General features: G+C 36.1%; 1 protein-coding gene across 1 annotated transcript in view; it reads right to left on the bottom strand.

The window, feature by feature from the left end:
* Positions 1–24,869, bottom strand: part of TRAPPC8 (trafficking protein particle complex subunit 8) — a 121,328-nt gene that overhangs the window by 51,761 nt on the left and 44,698 nt on the right. The window contains exons 12-17 of the mRNA XM_042782627.1: positions 22,831–22,936; positions 15,405–15,536; positions 11,178–11,402; positions 7,012–7,120; positions 2,448–2,642; positions 1,712–1,842 (exon numbers count right to left, since the gene is read on the bottom strand). Coding sequence (XP_042638561.1) covers positions 1,712–1,842; positions 2,448–2,642; positions 7,012–7,120; positions 11,178–11,402; positions 15,405–15,536; positions 22,831–22,936 — 898 coding nt within the window. The remainder of the gene's footprint in view (positions 1–1,711; positions 1,843–2,447; positions 2,643–7,011; positions 7,121–11,177; positions 11,403–15,404; positions 15,537–22,830; positions 22,937–24,869) is intronic.

The raw sequence follows: 24,869 nt of genomic DNA on the forward strand, positions 1-24,869 counted from the left end.
TGTAGCAGATCCTTGATAGAGGGGAACAGGTTTGCTGGTCTGATAGAGCCTGGTGGAACCACTGAGACTATGGCCCCTAGCTGCCCTTCAGGTCTGGAACTGAACCCACACCTGTGGTTTCCAGCCAAACAGAAGACAGGCATATGAGTTTAACATTTACCTGAGGTAGATACACTCCTTGGAGAGAACAATCACCGAGAAAGAAGGGCTGCCTATGCACAGGGAGACAGCATAGGGGGCAGAAGTCCATGGACGGATGGACACTGGGAAGAGGTAACCATGGGGAGGAAGTGGGAGGGGAGCTGTTGCATTGTGGTAAACTGTGGTCAATGTCATGAGACAAAGTATATGTAAACTGCTATATGGAAAGTGAATTTGCTCTGTAAATCTTCACCCAAATCACAATTTAAAAAAAGATATGAAACACAACTTTCAATACAATGACAATTTTTATTTAACTTTAATAAACCTTCTTTAAAATCAAATATACTGCAGAAACTAACATACTTAACATATGTAAAGAACCCACCAGCCACTCCTCAGACGGAAGGGTGGGACCCCAATTGACCCTAAGGAGGGGTCGCTATGAGTAGGGTCCGATTCCACAGCACATAACAAAAACAACAAGTCTTTGTAAAAAATTTTTCCAAGAGTTCATTCTCTTCAAGTCTGTACACCAGGCATTTAAGACATTAGAAAAATTCCTAAGGTTGATAATATTTAAATCAGAATTGCTGTGGTAGCTGTTATGAGCCATTGAGTTGGCTCTGACTCATGGTGACTCTATGAATAATAGAACATAACTTGGAAAATCTCAATCTTCAAACTATTCAGTAAGTAATCATAGTGTCTTCAATGAATTTAACCAGAAAAACTTCCAATTCTCAAAACATTTCAAGAGGAAAATAAATAGTATAAAGCTTATAAAATATCAAAATTAGTACAACAGACATCTTCCTACAAGTTCTCTCTTCATAGGTCGCCAAAGAAATGTTAATGAAAGAAGCATGATTATTTTGGAAAACCAATGTTGTTGTTGTTGTTGTTTGCCGTCGAGTCGGACCCGACTCATAGCGACCCCTCCTTGGGTTTCCCAGGCAGTATCACTACGGAAGTAGATTGCCCCATCTTCCTTCCGAGGAGTGGAAAACCAATAGGGTACTAAAATATTCATTCCCTAAAATCCTCTAATTTTATGCCTAATAAACTTTCTTACATCAATAATCAGAAATAAGGATAAAACACCATACACTAAAAATGGAAATTTACAAAACAGCACTATAGAGATAGTAGAATAATTTATGAATCCATATGATGAAATATGTGAAAATAAAATATTAAGGTTATTTTAAAAGTAGACCATGTATATAAAGCACAGAACGAAAAACAGGAAAGAAATGCTTTCACATATACAGTATAGATCCCAAATATGTAGAGAAAATACATAAATGACGATGACTGGAAAACCATAGAGCAAATGGTAAAGCTGTTATTTTTAGATATTGAGAAGACAGGTTTACTTTTATTCCTTATGTTTTCCCATAGTATCAATTTTCAACAATAAACACATATCATAATTTTTATAACTAGGGATAAAGTAAGTATAAAACAGAGTAAGTATAGCTCACTAAGTAGAAATTGAAACATTATTACAGTATTTGTTAGACTATAACTTAAACATGCTTATTACAAATACCTTTTAATAACTTACTAGTTCTTTAACTTCTTCGCTATCCTTTGCACTGAAATCTTTAGGCTGAAATTTCCAGAGCAATGACAAATCAGTCAACAAAAGTGGAACCTTCAAAGGATTTCTAAAAGCCACTTCCACTGTTATTGGTTCTATAAAAGAAAAGCCTAAATTAATAACTTTAATTAACCTCACATATCACCTACACTTCAATTCTCTAAACATATTTTGCTTTCTTATCTCTGCACTCCTACCTAGAGCATTCCTTACTATTATTGTTGTTAGTCGCCAGTTTATTCCATCTCATGGTGATCACATGAATACAAAGTAGAACTGCTCCATACGGTTTTCAAGGCTGTGACTTTTCAGAAGCAGATCACCAGGCCTGTCTTCCAAGGTGCTTGAGTGGTTTCAAACACCACCCTTCAGAGCTAGTAGTCAGGTACTTAACTGTTTGAACCACCCAGGGATTCCTAGAACGATTCTTACCACCTTATAAATGTACAATTAGTATATAGTTGTTAAATTTTCTCCTCTGGAAGCTTTTCCCAATTTCTCTGTACCAAAGAATGTCATTCCCTCTTTTATAATCTGATAGCCCGTTGCATACACCTGCATTAAAGCCCTCATCATTTGGGGCTCCTGAATTCTTTCCATCTCTAGCTTCTACTGAGGTTTGGCTCATGGTTAATTATCTTGAATATGCTTAAGTAAAACAAACAAACAAAACACATGACTGAAAATTCTAGGATATCACCTTCTACAACTGCAAGTGGAAATCTTGAGTTATCCGAATAACTATTCAAACAGTATTGTGTAGGATGGAAACTAGATGGAATTACTCCTTTGTTAACCACAGCAACAACTTGTTCCTCAAGTTCTCGCCACTGTTGAGAAGATTCAGAGTCATATTCTTGATCAAGACTTATATGAGTAGCTGCTTGTTTTTCACCTAAAAAAAATTGTCATAATTAAATGTCATGATTACAAACATTTGTCCTCAAATGAAACATATTTTAAATAAAACTAAGTTATACTAATAAGTTCATGTACAAATTCATTCTTGCCCACTTCCACTTATCTGAGAAACATATCCTCTTATCTGGCCAGATTAATGTTGTTGTTCCGTGCCCTTGAGTAGGACCTGACTCACAGCAACCCCTCCTTGGGTTTCCAAGGCAGTATCACTAGGGAAGTAGATTGCCCAACCTTCCTTCCAAGGCCAGATTAATAGTCCAGCCTAATTGGAACTTTGCTTATGATACTAATATGCTTTTCTTCTTCACTCCAGAAGAATGTATTTTCTGTACATTTTTACAATTTTTATTATGAAATATTTCAAATATACAGAAAAAGCATGGAAAATAATATTTGTATACAAAAATGTAACAATGTCCACTGTTGACATAGGAGTCTAAATATTTGTTATACAATGTTAGAGAGTTGCTGTCATCTCTGTCACCAACTCTATTACTCTCCTGCAATCCCAACAGACTTCCTCCCCAGAGCTACTGCAAAGTTTAAGTGTCACTCTCACCTAATTTTTTTAATTTTATGATATAGGAGGTATACATAAACAACACATGTTGTTGTTATTTGTCGTTGAGTCAGACCCAACTGCTAGCAAACCCTCCTGGGGTTTCCAAGGCAGTATCACTACGGAAGTACATTGTCCAACCTTCCTTCCCAGGAGTGGCTGGTGGGTTTGAACCACCAGCCTTCTGGTTAGCAGTCAAGTGCCTTAGGCATTACACTACCAGAGGTCCTAAACAACAAACAGAATGTTGCAGAATTCTGTTTGATGTATCATTCTGTAACCAGCTTTTTTCACTCAACATTATGTTCAATAGAACTCATGTCCATGTTGAAATACGTAGACTCATCTGCTCACTTCCTATAACATAAATCCATTATATAAATATACCAAAATTTATTGAATTATTCGCATTAGGAATTTTAATTCTTTTTTTTTTTTTTTTTTTGCTATTAAAAACAATGTTGCTATAAAAATTCTGGTAATTTTTTTTTTTTTAAAGCATTAATCTCAAGGAGAAACATACTGAGTCAGCTCAAACAGTGTTTAGAATCACAAAGTTTACTTTAATATTCATCAACAGACTTAATATATTTATACTCCTGGCCCAATACAGCCATTCTAGGACTCAATCCTTAGGAAATACTCCTATATTTTAAAAAGGATTTCAGCAAGAACTGCAGAATATTAGTGTTCTCTGGTTCTGTGCTGTTATGGATTGAATTGTGTCCCCAAAATATAGTTGTTAACTTGGCTAGGCTATGAACCCAGTATTGTGTGGCCGTCTTCCACTTAGTACTGTGTACTGGTCCTGACCTCTATGTGTTAATGATTCAGGGTTAGATTATGATAATAACGATTTGGTTATGTTTATTATGTTAAGAGACAGGATTAGGGTGGGATGCCAATACCCTTATTCAGTCACAACCTTGATCAGAGGTTAAGAGGAGTTTCCCTGGAATGTGCTCTGCATCACCTTTATCTAATAAGAGATAAAAGGAGAGAGAAGGGAGCAGAGAGGGAAGGAAGGACCTTAAGAAAGCAAGCCAGGAACAGAGCTCACCCTTTGGATCAAGGGTCCTGGCACTGAGAACCTCCTACACTCAGATAAAGACTGACACCAAGACACATGGGGATCTCCAAAGAACACCTGGCTGACAGATGTTGAAAGGAGGCAAGGACCATCCTTAAGAGTCGACAGAGTGAGAAAGTCTTCCCTTAGACCTGGTGCCCTGAATTTGGACTTCTAGCCTCCTGAACTGTGAGATAAATTTGTTTGTTAAAATATCCACTTGTGGTATTTCTGTTATAGCAGCACTAGATAACCAAGCCAGAATGTAGTTCCAGGAAAGTAGGGTGCTGCTCTAATAGATACCAAAAACATGGAAGTAGTTTTGCAATGGAGTAATGGATAAAGGCTGGAAAAGTTTTAAGATGATTGACAGTAAAAGCTCAGACTGCCCTAAAGAGATTGTTGCTGGAATTATGGATGTCACAGGCAACTCTGATGAGGACCAGAATTAATAGAAGAGATGACACAGAAGGCAAGAAGCAGCAGCAAAAAAACAGGATGGGCAGAACTAGTAGACTAGCAAGAGATAGTGCAGCAGCCAACTCAGAGCAAGAGAGCTGATTCCTTCAGGTGGAGGCTTAATGCCAGAGTGTGATGTCTCTGGGCACTTATCAGTTCAGCTAAAGAGCTTTGTAACACTTGTCCAAATAGGGCACAGGCCAGGCCCTAAAAGTAGAAGCTGAATAAACAAGGAGCATGGGAAGCAGGGCTTTCCTGGTCTCAAAAGGGTAGGGACACAGCCTCTTAGGTCTCAAAGAATCAGATCTTTACCAACTCAGTTCTGGAGTATGGGGCTGCTGTTCCTGTGTGCCAGGATGATGGGGCCAAATCACTGCCCAAAGGTGAAGAGTGGGGCTCCCATGTCCAAGCGCCAGAAAAAATGGAGCCTGACAGGGTTAGGAAGTAGGGTCACCACTCACATGTACTAAGAGAACAGGGTTACCCACAGCCCAGGAAGCAAAGTTGCCATCCCAGTTGACATGGAAAGCAGAGGTGAAGCCCAGGGCTAAGGGGCCTCCAGCCAAAATCCAGACAGCACAGACAATACCCAGAGTGTGGAGGGCAGGGCCACTGCCTAGATGATCTCAGAGAAGAGGATTATTTTCAAGGCTTGAAAGCTAATGTAAATTGTTCTGCTGGGTCTTGGACTTGCTTAATGCCCATGATTCTATCTTTCCAATTTCTCCCATCTGTAATAGAAGTGTCTACCTTGTGCCTGTTCCATCACTGTCCTTTGGAAACAGGTAACTTGTATTCTAGATTTCACAGGTTCACAGCTTAAGAATTTTGACCTAAAATGGAGTAAGTTGTAAGTCTCACTCATATTTGATTTAGATGATTTAGAAGATGAGATATAAGACTTTTGGGTTGACATGCTGGGGTGAATGTGTTTTACATGTGGCAAGGGCATGAATTTTAGGGGAACCAAGTATCATGGACTGAACTATGTCCTCCATATATATATGTCAACTTGGCTTGGCCACGATTCCCAGTATTTTGCAGTTATCTGTCCTTTTGTGATATGACAAAATTATCCTCCATTTTGTGATGTGTTATGTTAACGAGGCATGATTAGGTTATGTTAGTAAGAAGTAGGTTATGTTTGTGTGTTAATGAGGCAGGATTATGGTGGAATGTAACATCCTTACTCAGGTCACAGCCCTGATCCAATTTCCCTAGGATGTGGCCTGCATCATCTGTTATCTTACAAAAGATGAAAGAAGAGAGAAGCAAGCAAAGAGGGAAGGACCGCAATACCACAAAGATAATAGAGCTGGAAGCAGAGCATGCCCTTTGGACCAGAAAGCAATGCACTGAGAACCTCCCAAACCCAGGAGACAACTGATTCCAAGACAAAAAGAGATCTCCAAGGAACACCAGCCCAGAGATGTTGAAAGGAGGGAAGGACCTGCCTCCAGAGGTGACAGAGAAAATTTTCCCCTAGAGCTGGCACCCTTAGTTCAAACTTCTAACCACCTAAACTGTGAGAGAATAAATTTGTTTGTTAAAGCCATCTACTTTGGGTATTTCTGTTATAGCAGCACTGTTGTTGTTGTTGTTGTTGTTATTTGCCATCGAGTTGGCCCCGACTCATAGTGACCCCTCCTTGGGTTTCTGAGGCAGTATCACTATGGAAGTAGGAATGCCCAACCTTCCTTCCAAGGAGTGGCTGGTGGATTTGAACCGCCAGCCTTCTGGTTAGCAGTCAAGTGCCTTAGGCACTATGCTACCAGAGCTCCTCATAGCAGCACTAGATAAGTAAAAAAATGTACATTTCAGAATTCCGTAATAAAAAGTTAAAACAACTTTATACACAAAGATGATTTTACATAAGCAAAAACATGAAAACTAGCTAAATGTGTAAAAAATGAATGGTAAAATAAAGTATTTTATATACACTGAAAGAAATATTTTTTCAGCCATTAACAATGCTTATCAAGATTACGTAATAACATGAGCATGATAATATTATTTGGGAAAAGTTGCAATTTCAGCTATTTTGTTGTCACTTGTTTTTAGTTGTTTAGGTCTGGAAGGGAAAACAGTAAAGTAGGGGTTATCTTCAGTGGAAGGACAATAGGTGATTTGCTATACAGTCGTGTGATCCAAATATTCTTTACCAACTACATTTCATTTTGTAAATGGGCAAAGAAAAGAAAAAACATTAAAAAAAAATTGTCACTAGATAATAAGGCCAAATAAGGCTTTACTAACCATCAGCTGGTCGTCTGTCATGGCCAAAGAAAACCCGTGTTGCTGCACTATTAATATACGGTAAAGGAAGCTGTGGTAACGGACCATCTGGTGATAGCTGACTTACATTCTAGGAGAAACAAAAAAAAGAAAAAGAGTAACTTAGGAGAATAGTTTCCTTTTTTTTTTGTTTAATTTGCTTTCTCATTTTTTAATGCACAAGATACTAAAAATATACTAAACAACAATATTAACCTATACCATTACTAGCTTCATATAATGCAGAAGAATCATAAAATTTTAGAACTACAAAGAACTTTAGATCTCATCATTCATTCAAACTTAAGAGAGATCTTCCTAAGGTTACTTAAATAGCTAGCTCCCTTTGGATATTACATTTGCAAACATTATTTTGGTAAGCACTTTACTTCTTGTGACTCATTAATGTACCATTATCAGCCAAAATCTAACCCATATGATTTCAAATTAATAAAGCACAAAAGGAAGTAATTTTAATTTTCTACATGATATAATATTCACAACTCACAGACCGTGGAGGATAAATATAACTTCCTCTGGTGGCGCAGTGCCTAAGGCATTTGACTGCTAACCAGAAGGCTGGCAGTTCAAACCCACCAGCCACTCCTCAGAAGGAAGACTAGGCAATCTACTTCCATAGTGATACTGCCTTGGAAACCCACGGAGGGGTTGCTATGAGTCAGATCCAACTCAATGGCAATGAGTTTGGTTTTTTTGGTTTATTATTTCAAAAAAGCAATACTTTATCTTGTCTGTGCTCCTGCTTCACATGAAATATCCTTCTTTCTTATTAATTTCTCCAGGATACACTAAAATAATCCCAAAGGCAGCTTCATAGACCCAAATCTCATCTTTCAGAGGGGGAAAAAAAAAAAAGGAACATATATTTGCAACAGACAGTAACAGGGTACAATATATTATGAAGTTATTTCTGATTCTATGAAAAGAACATTAAAAGAAAAAAAGTCCACCAGGAAGAAATTAGTGACATCTTTTTTTTTAAATTCCAAGAACAGTCACAAATCAAATGTTTACCAGACTACTGCAATTCTTTTAAAGAACTGTGGAACTCAGATCTATGATCAAGAAGAGCTAGCTGGCCACAATTTAACTGTGACAGATAATTACATATATTTTAATAAACCATTTTACTAGACTCCTATTGGAGTTGTTATTAGGTGGTGTCAAGGAAATTCTGACTCACAGAGACTCCATGTACAACAGAATGAAAAACTGCCCGGTCCTATGCCATCCTCACAATCACTGGTATGACTGCTCAATGTTGCAGCCACTGTGTCAATCCATCTTTTTGAAGGTCTTCCTCTTTTTCACTGACCCTTTACCAAACATGACATGCTTCTCCAAGGATTGGTCCCTGCTGATAACATGTCCGAAGTTTGTAAGACGAAGTCTTGCCATCCTCACTTCTAAGTAGTATTCTGGCAGTTCAGTTCCCAAGACACACTGGTTCATTCTTCTGGCAGTCCAGTCGACATTCTTCACCAACACCGTTAATTCAAAGGTATCAATTCTTCTCTAGTCTTCCTTATTCATCATCCAGTTTTCCCATGCATATGAGAAAATACCAGTTTCAGTAGGCACAAGTCAGTCCTCAAAATGACATCTTCGCATTTTAACACTTTAAAAAGGTCTTGTGCAGCACATTTGCCTTATGCAATATGCCAGTGGATTTCTTGACTACTGCCTCCACGGGCATTCATTCTCAATCCAAGTAAAATGAAATCCTTGTCAACTTCAGTGTTTTCTCTGATTATCATGCTGTTGCTTACTGGTCTAGTTGTGAGGATTTCTGTTTTATTTTAAGGTATAATCTATACTGAAGAATGTGCTGTTGTTGGTATTGTTAGGTGCTGGCAAGTCAGCTCTGACTCATAGCGACCTTATGTATAATAGAACAAAATACTGCCCAGTCCTGCGCCAGCCTCATAATCCTTGCTATGAGTGAGGCCATCACTGTAGCCAGTGTGTCAATCCATCTTACTGAAGGCCTTCCCCTTTTTCACTGACCATCCACTTTACCAAGCATGACATCATTCTCCAGGGAACGGTTCCTTCTGACAACAATATCAAAGCAGGTCAGACAAAGTCTGGCCATTTTCGCTTCCAGGACAGATCTGTTAGTTTTTCTGGCAGTCCACGGTACTTTCAGTATTTTTTATCAACACCACAACTCAAAAGCATCAACTCTTCTTCAGTCTTTCTTATTCACTGTCCAGGTGTCATACGCATATAAACCAAATGAAAACACCATGGGGCTTGGGTTAGGCAAGCATACCTCAGTCTTCAAAGAGACACCTTTGCTCTTCAGCACTTTAAAGAGGTCTTTTGCAGCAGATTTTCCCGATACAATACAACATCTGATTTCCTGACTGCTGCTTCCATTGGTGTTGAAGGTGGAACCAAGTAATATGAAATCTTTGACAACTTCAATCTTTTCTTCATTTATCATGATGCTGCTTATTGGGCATTGGATATATTGGAAATATGTATTTGTTTTATGTTAAGGTATAATCCATACCAAAGGCTGAAATTTTTAACAATCTTTGATCTTCATCAGTAAGTTCTTAAAGCCCTCTTCACTTTTAACAGGTAAGATTGTGTCATCTGCATACCACAGGTTGATAATGAATCTTCCTCTAATCTGATGCTGTGTTCTTCTTTATATAGTCCTAACTCCCAGATTATTTGCTCAGCATATGGAATGAATAAGTATGGTGAAAGGATACAACCCCAATTTTAAACCATGAAGTATAACCTTGTTTTGTTCAAACACCTGTCTCTTGGTCTATATATAAGTTACCCATGAGCACAATTAACTGTTCTGGAGTTCCCATGCTTCACAATGTTAACCATAATTTGTTATGATCCACACAATCAAATGTCTTTGTATAGAAAAATAAAACATAGGTAAATATCTTTTTGGTTTTGTCTGCTTTCATCCAACATCAGCAGTACTATCGCTCATTCCACATCCTCTTCTAAATTCAGTTTGAATTTCATGACATTCTCTCCCAAGGTACTGCTGCAATGGTTTCTGCATTAATTTCAGAAGATAAGGTTTTACTTGTGTGTGATATTAACAATATGCTTCAATAATTTCCATATTCCATTGAATCACCTTTCTTTGGAATGGGCACAAATATAAATCTCTTCCAGTCAGTTGGCCAGATAGCTGTCTTCCAAATATCTTGGCATAGACAAGTGAACGTTTCCTGTGTTGTGTCATTTGCTTAAACATCTCAGTCAGTATTCCATCAATTCCTGAAGACTTGTTTTTTTGCCAATGCCTTCAGTATAACCTGAAGTGCTTCCTTCAGTACATATGTTCTTTGTAATATTCTACCTTCTGAAATGGTTGAGCATCAACCAATTTGTTTTGGTACAGTGACCAGTCTCTAAATAAGGATATCATGCTTGGCAGAGGATCAAAGAAAAAGAGGAAGACCCTCAAAGACATGGACTGATACAGTGCCTGCAAGAGTGGACTCAATCATAGTAATCATTATGAAAAATGGCACAGGATTGGGCAGTAATTCATTCTGTTGTACGAAGAGTCACTATGCATCAGAACCTCAACATCATCTAACAAAGAAAGCTAGCAAAATGGATTCATAAGAATACATATAATTATCTGTCACAATAAAGTAGTGATGGGCTATGCTTCTTGGTCATAGATCTGGGTTCCACATTTCTTTAAAAGAGATTTTTAATATTTCAGTATACATTTGATTTGTGACCACACTCGGAATCTTTGAAAAAAAGGAAAAATGTCATTAATCTCTTCCTGGTAGACTTTTTTTTTTTAATGGTATATTTATAGAATCACAGAAAAATTTATATATATTGTATTCTGATATCATCCACTGGCAAAATATGTTCCTTTTGTTCCTCTGAAAGATGAGGCAGTATGGATCTATGGGAAGCTTGCTTTGGGATTATTATAGTGTAACCAAGATAAATTAATAGGAAGGAAGGATATTTCACTAGAATCAGGAAGACAGAAAACATAAAGCATTGCTTTTTTTTTTTCTTTCACTAGACACCTAAGAGATAGAAATGAATATGTGTTTTCCAGAAAATAATGACAAATATAATTTTAATATCTACTCTAGGAAATAAGCATTTACCTTGTAAACATAAAGATATTCTCTGAGGAAGGCCCCTTGTTGAGCAGCAGATTGTTTACTTTCATTGATTAAAATATGTCTGAATGCAGACACAGCATTATCCAGTTGCCTAAGAGTATAGGACTGGCGCCCAATAGTGAAGTTAATGTGATCCTCTGCAAGAGACCAGCCTTTTCCTTTGTAAACTTGCATGGCTTGACAATAGCAGCGCAACGCATGCTTCTTCTGTAAGAAGACAAATATAAAAATATTACTACCCACATTTTTCTTGGACTGGAAAAAAATGTATGTAAACACACATAAAATCAAGTAACTGAAAATTGATTCTTCTTCAAACAGAAACTGGGAAGATGAGGAAAAGGAAGTTAACACTATAGCCTCTTCACAATTATATATGAAGGGATCGCTTTTAAGACTGTTTCCAGCCACCCAAAAGTGTATGTGTGGGAAGGTGTGTGTGTATGTGTGGTATGTGTGTTGGAGTTAACAATGTGGTTAAAGAGAAAGAGAGACCAGTTTGTCTTGATTGTAACACCTATTTCTTTCATTAGCATCTTAAGCATCTTACAAAAGTCAATTTTAGAGGCAAGAGCTTAGCTCTCAACTTGGCCTTGTGCTACCTTAAATTCTTTCTGGAAAAAGGCAGACTATAACATCCTTACAGCACAAGAAGCAGTAGTATGTATTTGACAAAAAAGATGACAAAAAAAGGAAATTCTGTGTTGACCATGCACACTGTAACAGTACACTTTACAGAAAACCAAAACAGCAGCAAAAGCACCAGTCATTCCAATACCAGTCAACAGGAAAAAATGGGAAACAGTAGAGTAGGTAGCAGTCATTGAAGCAACATAAAAAAAATTCTACCTTCATATCTTTAAAAAAATGCCAAAACAAATTCCAAGTTTGAGTCAATCACAATAATGAAGACAGATTTTCTCTAGACCTGGGTCTAGATCACCAGGTACTAGCTACTTTGCAAATAATTGTTCAACTAAGAGAAGAAGAGTATACTTTGAAGAAGATGCTCCATGTGAAAAACCAGATGCTTTTAGAAAAAGGGGAGACTATAAAATTGAAGGCCAATTTTCAATACTAGGAACCTCAAATGAGACCCAAAATTAACCAGACAGAGAAAACCCAAAAACAAGTCACCATTTTGTGACTACTGCAGTCTGAAAACCAAAAGGCCCTGAAGCAAGCAAGCAGCTGTTCTGTCCAAGAGCAAGAAGTCTAAATAAAGTCAGGGACAATAACGACATCATGAAAACCATTTGGGAGTCTCCACAGCAGCAGTGAATGGATGGACAAGAGTTAGAAGCTCTGTTGCTAACTCGTAACAAAGCTTTCTGAGAAAATTTTAATTTTGTTAGGGTCATCCTCATTTATACCATTTCATTATACTCAATGGAAATACCCAATTATGTGATAAAACTGTACATGTAAAACTATGGGGTCTATATTTCTATATATTTATATATGCATATACATTTTTTTTTTTTTTTTTAGGAGCTCTGGTAGCATAGTGCCTAAGGCAGTTGACTGCTAACCAGAAGGCTGGCAGTTCAAACCCACCAGCCACTCCTCAGAAGGAAGATGGGGCAATCTACTTCCATAGTGATACAGCCTCAGAAAACCAAGGAGGGGTCTCTATGAGTCGGGTCCGACTCGATGGCAAATAACAACAACAACAACATACATTTTTTTAATACCTGGTAGTGAGAGTCTGAAGAGAATTATTATTCTCGATGCTTATTCTCTATGATTATTTTCATAATGATTATTCATTACATAATGATTCCTTTTGCCCACAGCTGCATCCTGCCATACGTATGAGCAGGTATTTGGCATTAATTACCTATCACCTCACCAACGAACTCAGATAACAGCTATTTTAAAAATAGAATTTTGTACCATGGAAGAAGCATCTTCTCTCCACTAAACCTTTTGCTTCAGAGAACACTCTTGTATCCAACCCCTACTCAAGAGTAAATTACAAACTTTGTACCATATATAGACAGTGTTTTGTTTTGTTTTTTAAAAGAACTATTTTCCTACGAAAGAGAATATGACAGTTTAAGCTAATTCTTCTTGAGAAAGTGATGCCTGTTTAACCCAGCAGAGGTGTTAATGCTTCAGTAAGGTGAGAGAGGCACCTACACATGAGAAAGGCCAAAAAAGGATGTCAGAGTTCAAGGAGGGTGGGGAGAGCACATTAAAGAGAACCTTTAATCAGGGGGACAGCAGCTGTGAGGGGTGCCAAGATTCAACTGAATGGAGGTAAGAAGAGCATCTATGCAAGGGAGGGAGCAGTGGCAGTGATGGAAGACTGTTACTTTAAGAGGAAACAGTTCAAGTAATAAATACATTAACAGGAGCTAGATTTCTTACTATAAGAGAGTTAAAAATATAGACAAGAAGAAAAAAGAATGAGCTCTGCTGTGCTGGAATGGATTTGGAATTAAATGATAGATTTTATTAAATACGGATATAAAATAAATATGGATATTAATCTGCATATGTAAATACACACATAGACATATACTTCTTAATTCTGGCCACTGAGAGCTTGGAAGCAATCACATCTCGAAAGCAATAAACAACTCAAGTATCCAGACCTTGGTTTCTAAATACATTTTCCACAGAAACACCCAGGGTCCTTAGAGAAACGGTTGATTTCAAGGTGGGAATCAGGAAGTACATCTTATTGTGCCAGAAAGCAAGGAAATTTTCAAATAATGATAGAGAAACATCAAAAAAAAAAGGTACAGAAGCCAGTCTGAAGGTTCTCTCACTAGCCAAATCAAGGACAACTTGAACAGCAAAATAAATAATGATAGTAATGGATTATAACCTATTGAATAAAATTGAAAACATAGTCTTAGAAATAAATTAATTAATTAAAAATGGAAAAAGATTAGCCTTACATAATAGAGTCAGCAGATGATGTTTCTACACGCATATTTGTATGTGCTATAAGAGTATTTGGGTGTATGGCAGAGCTGACAAGAGACAAGGTTGCGCTGGCTTCTTAGCCACAGCCACACACCCCAAAGGAGCAAGTAGTTGGACCTGTGGGCTCAGGAACATAGTCACAGGGGACATCAAGCTCAATTGGCATAACATACTACCCAAAAACATTGTTCTACATCCTACTTTGGTGAGTAGTAACTGGGGTCTTAAAAGTTTCCAAGTGACCATCTAGATGCAATGACAGGTCTCTCCTTGTTCAGAGGAAAGAAAAATGAAGAAAATCAAAGATGCATGTTAACACTTATTCCAAGGGACTAGTAGAACATTAGAAGCTCTGGTGGCATAGTGCCTAAGGCAACTGACTGCTAACCAAAAGGCTGGCAGTTCAAACCCACCAGCCACTCCACAGAAGGAAGACTGGGCAATCTACTTCTGTAGGGATACCACCACAGAAACCCAAGGAGGGGTCACTACGAGTCAGATCCGACTTGACAGCAGTGAGAGTGAGTAGGACATGTGATCTTCAGCCTATATGACCATAAGACCAGAAAAATTAGATAGTTCCTGGCTACCACTGTCAACCACTTGGGGGATCAGTGTAGGAGATCCTGGATAGAGTGGGAGAACAATGTGGAACAAAACTCAAAATCATAAAAAAAAGACCAGGTTTATTGGATACCCCCAAGACTATGGCCCACAGTTAGCCTCCAGGTCTGGAACTGAACTTACTCCTGTGGCTTCCAGTCAAACAATAGACAGGTATATGGGGTAAACATTTACATCAGGTAGATACACTCCTTGGAGTGATCGATCATGGGAGTGTTTGCATAGGGAGATAGCTCAGGGGTGGGAATACATGGCAGGGAAGGACACAGGGAAGAGGTAACTACAGGGAGGAAGTGGGAAGAAAGTTGTTACACTGTGGGAAATAGCAGTCAATATCGTGACACAAAACATGTATGAACTGCTGTGTGGAAAATGAATTTGCTCTATAAACTTTCACCTAATCACAATCAACCAACCAATAAAAAGAAACTGAGGCTCAGAAAGGTTAAATAACCTGACAAAACTCCACTTGTGAGCAGAAGATCAAGATTTAAACCTAGATTTGCTTACATCTATACTCCTACCCTTATCATATAACACAGTATCTCAGAAAAAAAATTCAATTTTAAATCTTAAAAAAAACTGGCAAATGACACCTTTATAAAGTAAGTACTTAAGTGAATTTCTTTCTAAAGAAAAAGCACTTACCTGTCCTGCTTTACTAAACCGGTGGCCTGCCAATATCATATGAAATGCATATTTTCTAACCATGGGACTCTTCATGTTTATAAAGCAATGTGCTGCCTGTTCCAAAAGAAGTGCACTTCGAAGATCAGAATCCTATTGAATGTTTAAAAGAAAAGAAGATTAGTTTCACAAAATTAAAAACAAAAAGACAATTAGTGAAAAACATTCACTTTCTTAAACCTATAGTGTATATTGATTGTTGAGCTTAGAGTATATGAGGACAGAGATCAAGGGACAAACCAGTCTTGACAAGTGTTGATTCCAACAAGCATACAATTAGAAAAGAAAGAAAAGGCTTTCAAAAATTCTTTACCAAGAAACATTTTATTTTGCTTTTTACAAAAATCAACTGTCTGGTTATGATATGCACCATGTAAGAAATCTCTGCAGAAACATAATCTTTTCTATAATGAGCAAACGAATATATAACCTGGGAATTTAATGCAGTAATACAATGAAAGAAAAACCAGAAAAGAGAGCACAGAAAAAAATACATTCACACCAATCTAATTTCTTCTGGAAATTGATCTGTGACATTCAACAGCGTATTTCCATCCATCCAAGAAAAAAGATAAAACAGAATGTGCATAGATTATGAAATTATCAAATCTAATACTCTGTACTCTATAAAGTTTTATTCCAATTAAAAGGAATTCTCAATTTTTGCTATAATCAAGAGGTTAAAATAAAATGATTTTTTTTTTAAATAAAAAGTTCAGAAAGCTTCCTCGTCAAAGATTATCCTTTCAACTATTAGTATATTAGAAACTGGTACAACTCAAATTAGTTTCCCCTTCAACCAAGCCTTACAATACAATTTATTAAAAAACACATAATGCATTTACACCATTACCCACAAGGATAACCTTTCAACTGAAAGAGTCATCACTTTATAAATAACTGAGAAAGTACTGAAGGTTGCTGATGAAGAATCAACAACATTTCCCCCAAAACTTTCTCAAGGTTGTCAGCTATTCTCAAGCTGAACTTACCATGCCCTTCCATGTGTTCTGCTGCCATTATTTTCCCCAGGGAAGGTTGAAAACAGAAAACATTGACTTTAAATGCAATTATTTCAACATATTAAAGTTACATCAAAAAATGTGCATAGACCACTATAATTATAAACTATCTCTGTAGCAATCATAAAATTAGATTAGTGCTAAAACAAATCTTGGGGATCCAACTAGTAAGCATTCAATAAATGGTACCTATTATTATCTATTTCAAACTCTTCATTTCACATGACAAAAATTAAAGTGATCAGAAATTTTTTTTGTAAGATCCAAAAGATGTTAGGTGGAGAAATCAGGATTATACAATAGACTAGTAGTTCTTAAACAAGGGTGTGCATCAGAATTAGCTAGGAGTTTCCTTTTTATTTTTATTTTCTTAATGTTTTCTTTTTAAAATTCCTAAATATTATCAACTTTTTTTAATCTTTAAAGAATGTTTGAACAAGAAGTGAACACCCTGCTATCCATCCCATGCCTCATCCCATGTGCCAGAGGTTACTGCTACTAGCTTGGTGTTGGTATACATCATGTCTGTCTGTCTATCTGTCTGTCTGTGTGTGCATGCTTATCTACCTCATATATCAAAAAAAAAAAAAAATTCACTGCCGGTGAGTCGAATCCGACTCATAGCAACCCCTCCTTGGGTTTCCAAGGTGGAATCTCTATGGAAGTAGATTGCCTAACTTTCCCTCCAAGAAGTAGCTGGTGAGTTTGAACCACCAGCCTTCTGGTTAGCAATCAAATGCTTAGACATTACGCCACCAGAGCTCTCCTACCTTTTTAAAATGTATTCATAAATTTATAAATGATATTCTGACTCTTGCTTTTTTTATAGACAACTAAGACATTTATTATATCTCATTACTTTTTAAAATATACTGTATTCCATTATATAAATGCACCAAATTTATTAATATAGTGCCAAAGGGATTGATTTAATATTGTTATCATATTTTTGTTAAAAACATTTTTGAGTAATTACACAAAAATTTCTATTACATAAACTTCTGGAAGTAGAACCACTGGGATAACAAAAGCTATTCAGCTACTTCAAATTTTAAACACTACAACCAGACTGCTAGAAAAAAAGTAGTACCAAGACACATTCACATCAATAGAAAAATAAAAATACATGTTTTCCACTCTACTTAAAAATCTTTTTTATTTTTTATTTAATAAAAGAAAAGAGGTATCTTAAATGTATGTTAAGGAACATGCATTTTTTAATGGAAAGGCTGTTCATCTTTTCATGTGTTTAGAGGCCTTTGTAGTTTTTCTATGAATCTCCTATTTATACCCTCTGTGAATGGGTTTTTGTGATAATCCTGGTTTGTAAGAGCCCTTTGTATACTTATCAATATCAGTCCTTTGTCATACATTTTGGAAATAGTATTTCCCAGTTTGACACGGAAGACTCTATTCTTTTGTGGTGCAGCATATTTTCTTTGCCCTTAAGGCTTCAAGATAATACATTAAGAAAGGATTTTTCCATTCTTAGATTTTTTAAAAAATTATCCTATAATTCTTCCCATATTTTTATTTCACTTCTTGTATTATATTGATCTCATTTTTTATATTATAGCTAAGTAAACTACAAATTATTATTGTGTAATGAGTAAGATAGGAATCCATCCCGAATAGCTGGTCAGATGTTACAATAGCACTCAATGAGTAAACCATCTTTTCCCACTGATTTTAAACAACACCTTAATTACATATGGTATCTAAATTCCCATTCTACTCCATTATTCTGTCTTTTCCTACCACTGTAAACAATTTTAATTTCTGTAGCTTTAAAATGCATTTAATATCTACAACAGGAAATTATCTCTAATTACTTCTATTTCAAAATTTTGGGGAGGCTTCTTGACAGACTTTCATAATTTTTTTATTTAAGTCTTAAAACTTTCTTAAATTTATTCCTATTACATACACACACACAAACACACCACCCACCCATCCATCTAGATACCTATATATTTTTTAAGTTGCTTGTGAAGCTTCAGTAAACCCTGAAAAACTTGGATAGACAGCAATCTTGAACATTCTGATTAAGATAAGGAATATATTCTGGATATCTTTTTGTTCTGTAAACGACTCTAAAATACAATACAGCTAAAAACCACCACAATGAGACCTCCCCATTCTCAAATTAAACATTCAAGAACTGACCAATTCTGGAGTGACCTGAAAGTTCACAGCATACACTAATCTGGTTGAAGCAAATTTGACTCTTGCATAAAGTAAGATTGTAGTCTGAGAAAGAATCCGTTTGCAAAGTTGAGTACCTTACATTCATATTTCATTAGATATTTGTTCTTCATAAATCAATAAACCTATCACTTATACCCAAAATGGTAAAAATTCTGATGTTTAACAAAAAAGAGGGCCCAGAAAAAAAAAGAAAAACTTCCATTGTTAATGAAAGAGAAACTGAAAGGATTTTCACAAAGTGACAGTTTTAGCCAGAAGAAAGCTTTCAATAAACTGAAAATAAAATTTTAATTTAGGGGTGATTCTCATATGTGACAAGACAAGTCCATTATTTACACTCTATGAGAAACTAAGAAAAAAAAATCATGTGATAGCACTGCAGCAAGAACTCCAGCCTAGGAAAACTCTGTCCATAACCAAAAGATAATTTTAGCAAAAGCTTTGGCAAAACTAACTTACAAGACATGTACAGGAAAAACATGATCTGAGAAAGAAGCATCCATAAACATTTCCATAAATCAACCGGTGATAAAAGGATCAGTTAAAGCTACTTAACTGAATCAAATCAAACAAAGGACGGCTCTAAGATTTTATGATTTTTTTCTTTGCATCACTGTAAAGTTAATTAGAAAGGTACTATCAACTAATTAACTTACCACAGGGACATTCCTTCCAAAGCTGGAGAAACTTATTTTAAAAATTGCTGTTATTATTATCTCTAAAAAACTAATTTTCCCATATTTAAATACAGTAACACAAAACAGGGACTATATGACCAGAGTAAACGTACAGCTCAGAAACACAGACACAAATGGGGAAAAAGCATTACAGCTTAAACATCAAATTCAGATACACTATCTTATGTTGTGGTAATGTGGTGTGTTTTATCATTATGCTGATCTGCCCCGCCATTCTAAGAATCCCGTGCCATGAAACAAGAATAAGACCTTCTTGCCCATAAACTTACAGTCCAAAAAATAAATGAAGTCAAAGTACAACTCTTTAACATGGCCTCATAGGTATATTTTTGCTGTAATTGTAATAAGCAAAAATCTAGGGAAAACAACCCATGAATGTCAAGTGCCTATTGTTGAGTATTTCAGTTCTCTATCCTTAACCCCAGTGCACTTTTCACTGTATTATACCGTGTTCCTTCTTAGTAAAATACAACATAAGATTTAACGTAAGAGTTAAAGTTAAGAGTTTAAGTTAAGAGTTAACATAATTTTATACACATTCTGTCTCAAACTCATTGCCATCAAGTCAGACCTGACTCACAGCGACCCCTCCTTGGGTTTCTGAGGCGGTATCACTATGGAAGTAGGCTGCCCAATCTTCCCTCTGAGGAGTGGCTGGTGGGTTTGAACCACCAGCCTTCTGGTTAGCAATCAAATGCCTTAGGCACTATGCCACACATTCTATCTAGCCATCTTAATTTTCAAGTTAGCTCAAAGAAATAACATGAATAGTATTGCAGAAAAGACCAAAAGTTGGTCAAGTATCTCAAATAGTTACCAGGCTCTCCCCAACTCCAAGACAGTAAATGACAATGACAATTTCCCTAGACTGTCATAACAAAATAAATCACTCAGGTTTGAGAAAGACAGATGAAAACAAAGACATGGATAGGAAAAGAGAAGACTGGCAGACAATAATAAGGTTATAATGCAGAGAGAAGAATTCGCTCTAAAAAAATTTTATTCAAGCTCCTGAACCATAAATTCATTTTACATTTACTGATGATTCCTAGGTTAAGAAACATATTCAAATCCAAGTCAAATTATTTACCATAATATAGAACACATCAATACACCCAAAAGCCTATATTCAGCTCTAACAAATAACTTATGTCTGACATCTGTTCGTGTTGGTCAGTGTTGATGCAACAGCAATTCTTAAACATTTTTTATTTTACCCCTGAACCTAACTCTACTATCTTACATTATATTTAAATATACTCTTAAAAATCTGCTTTTTTAAAAGAACCTTTGTTGTTGTTGTTGTTATGTGCCGTTGAGTTGACCCCGACTCATAGCGACCCCTCCTTGGGTTTCCGAGGCAGTATCACTACGGAAGTAGGATTGCCCAACCTTCCTTCCGAGGAGTGGCTGGTGGGTTTGAACCGCCAGCCGTCTGGTTAGCAGGCAAGTGACTTAGCCACTATGCTACCAGAACCTTTAGAAGGTTCAATAAGCCCTATTGTACAGCACCAACCATGTGACAATCCTAGTGTCAGGGACTAGGGATAAAAATGTAGATAGCAACACAGTTCCCTGCACTGAAAGAGCTAAAGCTTAAACATAATTTCCAACATAACTTGGCAAGTTGGTTTTTACATCATATGAGAGGAGAGAACAGAGACGCTTAGAATAATTTGAGGTATTGGGGAAGCCTATCTGAAAGGATATGATGGATATCAGGAAAAATTAGGTGAAAAAAGAGGGAAAGGATCACAGTCCAGAAGAAAGATACTAAAGGCGTGAGCCAGGATATTAGTAGGAGGGGTTTAACAAAAAAGGGGGGAAAAAAAAGGTAAGCGATAAGTCAAATATCTAGAAATACAAAGAGAAAATGCTTAAGAAGTTAGTTCTTCCCAACTGCTACTGACTAAATGGGGCAATACAGAAGCATCTCAAGAAGTTTTTCCCCTTAGATAGAATGGGAGAATAATGTAGAACAAAACTCAATCGTAACAAAAGACCAAGTTCGCTGGTCTGACAGAGCCTGGTGAGACCCCTGAGACTATCGCTCATAGATACCCTTCAGGTATGGAACTAAACTCACTCCTGTGGCTTCCAGCCAAACAACAGACAGAAATATGGGGTGAACATTTACATCACGTAGATACACTCTTTGGAGCAATCAATCATGGGAGAACACAAGGGCAGTGTTTGCATGGGGAAACAGCTCAGGGGGGAGGGAGTGCATGGGAAGGAAGGACACAGGGAAGAGGTAACCACAGGGAAGAAGTGGAGAGCTGTTACGTTGTGGGGAATTGCAATGTCATGAAACAAAATGTATATGAAATGCTGTATGGAAAATAAGTTTGTTCTGTAAACTTTCACCCAAATCACAATAAAAGTTTTTTAAAAAAGAAGTTTCTCCTGTAAGCCAATGAGAAGTTAGCCAGTGATAACATAATTTAAGATCACAATACATGATGTAAGAAAGTTTATGAGTTTAGTTATTAATATGTTCCTTTAAGGTTCCTTGAAGATATTCAAATACACAAGTCTAAAAGACAGTTGTTCACACAAGTCAAGGTTCATGAGCTTTAAAAGCACAGTTAAGTTCATGAACGTAAAAATGTAGAGTAGAAAGTACAGTGGCCCAATAATCAAAACCATAGGGTACATTACATTTAAGAGGCAAACAAAAAGAGGTGTCTAATTTTGTTCTTCTGTTGTTAAGACTATTCATCTAAAAAACTGGGTTTTTAACCATACTTATAAAGGAATTCTGGGAGCTTTGGTGGCATAGTGCCTAACACATTTGACTGCTAACCAGAAAGCTGGCAGTTCAAACCCATCAGCCACTCCTTGGAAGGAAGACTGGGCAATCTACTTCTGCAGAGATACTGCCTCGGAAACCCAAGGAGAGGTCGCTATGAGTCAGATCCAATTTGATGGCAGTAGTTTGTTTTTTTTTTTTTTTTTTTTGATTTATAAAGGAGTTCTATCATTCTTTACAAGTCTGTAGTCAAAAGTAACTATAAACGAATTGTTTTTGAAATAGTCATAATATATATATTTTTTAAAATACTTAAGATGATATTCTTAAAAAGTTCCTGTGGTCAAAAATAAGCTTAAAAATTCCTCAGTGATTATTCTTTTAAGTATCAATTTTATATTAGAAACAATGTACATGCATGTGGCATTAAATATTGTTATGCATAGGATAGAACATATATTCAAAGAAGATTGTCAATACATGTTTGGGTTAATAATGAAATACATTCTTAAAATCTGCAAATAAATTCCCTTTATAAAAAATTACATTTAAAATTAATTCAACAAATAACTAAAGTCACCATGTTGTAAATTCCAGAAATTTCTCCTAAGTATATGTTTTGTACACAAGGAAAAAGACACAGCTTTAAAAAATTAAGACACAATAATATAATAGTTACTGTATGATACAGTATACAGTGTCAGTACCTCACTGGTCAAGCGTATGAGGAGAGCTGCAGCCTCTGAGTATTTGCTTTGGCTTTTTAAAATTTCAGCACTAAGCAATACACATCTTTCAGCTAACACCATATTCCTAAAGAAAACAAGACAAGGAAATATAATTAGCACTACAGGAATACTTCAGTACCTCATGGAGACTCTGTGTTCAGCCCAAGGTTCCAATTCCAGTTTTCTAGAAAGATGTTCTTGTCCTTGTTTTCTACTTACCAAAAAAGGTTAAAATTATCAAAGAATTCTCAAAACTCACCAAAACTTATTCCTATCATAATTTCATAGTGAAAATACAATGTAAAGTCACATTTCTTGCATGCAAAAGGCTAAAACATTAGTTTTTCTAAACAAGCAACTAATTAACAAAAACTGCTCTGAACAGAAAGGAATATAAATATTTATTTCCCCTATATTTCTTCCCTTTCCTCAATGCAAACTCTAGTCATGTGTTCCATCTTAGCGGCTACTTTTAGAAATATTTAGGTGTTTTCCCCTCTGGTAGTACCACAAAGATGTTTCAATTGGAGACACAATAGGGCCAGTATTATCTGACTGAAGGTAAATTTTCTTTGTAAAAATACGTATCATTTGATTTTTCCTTATGGTCTACTGTATTAATAATCAACAACTGGATTATTTATTTTTGAAAATATTAAAAATAAATGAAAATATTCTCATTGTGAAATTTCAAGATGGAATCCTTTTGTTGGCAAACAGTTAAACAAAAGTTTTTCTCTTTTTACTTTCATACTTCTTGGCCTTAAAATTGTATTTAAACCTTGCCAACTTGAACTGACTATGAAAGGCGATTCTAAACAATGGTTTTAAAACTACAATTTACAACTTTCAAAACTGACCATGGTGATCTGCCATAAATTTTTTACAAATCATTGTTTTTCTTAGAAAGGTAGCAATTTTGAATACTTAAGAATATTTTAATGAATATTAAATGAATTAGACTAACTCCTAATTACAAACACCCATTTAAACATAATGTGCTATGCTTTTAAAAAATTTTTCTTAAGTAATCTTTACAAACTCCATTAAATCTTAATATTATCATTTAAAAAAAATTATTATTGCCATTTTATAAGTGAGGAAACTGAGGCCCAGACAAGTTCAAGCGATGTGCCAATGCCTCAAAGATGGTAAGAGGCCAAGTCCAGTTAAAGCTATTTATTAAACCAAAAAAACCAAACTCACTGTCATCGAGTCAGATTCAACTCATAGTGACCCCTCCTTGGGTTTCTGAGGTGGTATCACTATGGAAGTAGAGTGCCCAATCTTCCTTCCAAGGAGTGGCTGGTGGGTTTGAACTGCCAGCCTTCTGGTTAGCAGTCAAATGCCTTAGGCACTATGCCACCAGAGCTCCAAGTTAAAGCTATTTTTTGTCTATTTATGTTTGACTCCTCATGTAGTCAGTTACTAAGTCACAAGGCTCAGGACTTTATCTTATTTAAGCAGTATTTTTTTTTTTTTTTTTTTGTAAAATTGTGTCAAGCACAGTGTAAGGGCTAAAGATTCAAACATTTTTATGACACATTCCTTATCGTAAAAGCAGAAACTGATAGACGGCAGAGAATAAACAGATTTAGAGGGAAAAGGGAAGAGAGTGAAAGCTTCATAAAAAAACAAAATTTAAGAAAGCCCCTTAAGGATAAATATGATTTCATCACTTAAAAAGTAGAGCATGCATTCTAAGAGAGTGGTGAGAAAGCAAAAGTAATACTGTATTTTATTTTAAGAAAACTTATTTTCATTTTAGTATTTGTGCGATCAGAAAGCTTGTTACCGTTGACATGTATAATTAATGTAGTATTTCTAATTTACCCCAAAATATCTATCATTAAATTGATGATAATGTTACCAATTACTGTAACTTAGAATAAAGGTTATAAAGTAGGTGGATGACAATAAGGTTGTATTTAGAAAAAGCCTACAGTCTGTTGCGGACAGGACAAAATGGATTGCCAAGTTTTATTTGGCTGAGTTATTAAGCATTTACTCCTTTCTTT

The sequence above is a fragment of the Orycteropus afer genome, unplaced genomic scaffold (assembly GCF_000298275.1).
Source record: "Orycteropus afer afer isolate SDZICR_OR568_19922 unplaced genomic scaffold, OryAfe1.0 scaffold00394, whole genome shotgun sequence".
Lineage (NCBI taxonomy): Eukaryota > Metazoa > Chordata > Mammalia > Tubulidentata > Orycteropodidae > Orycteropus > Orycteropus afer.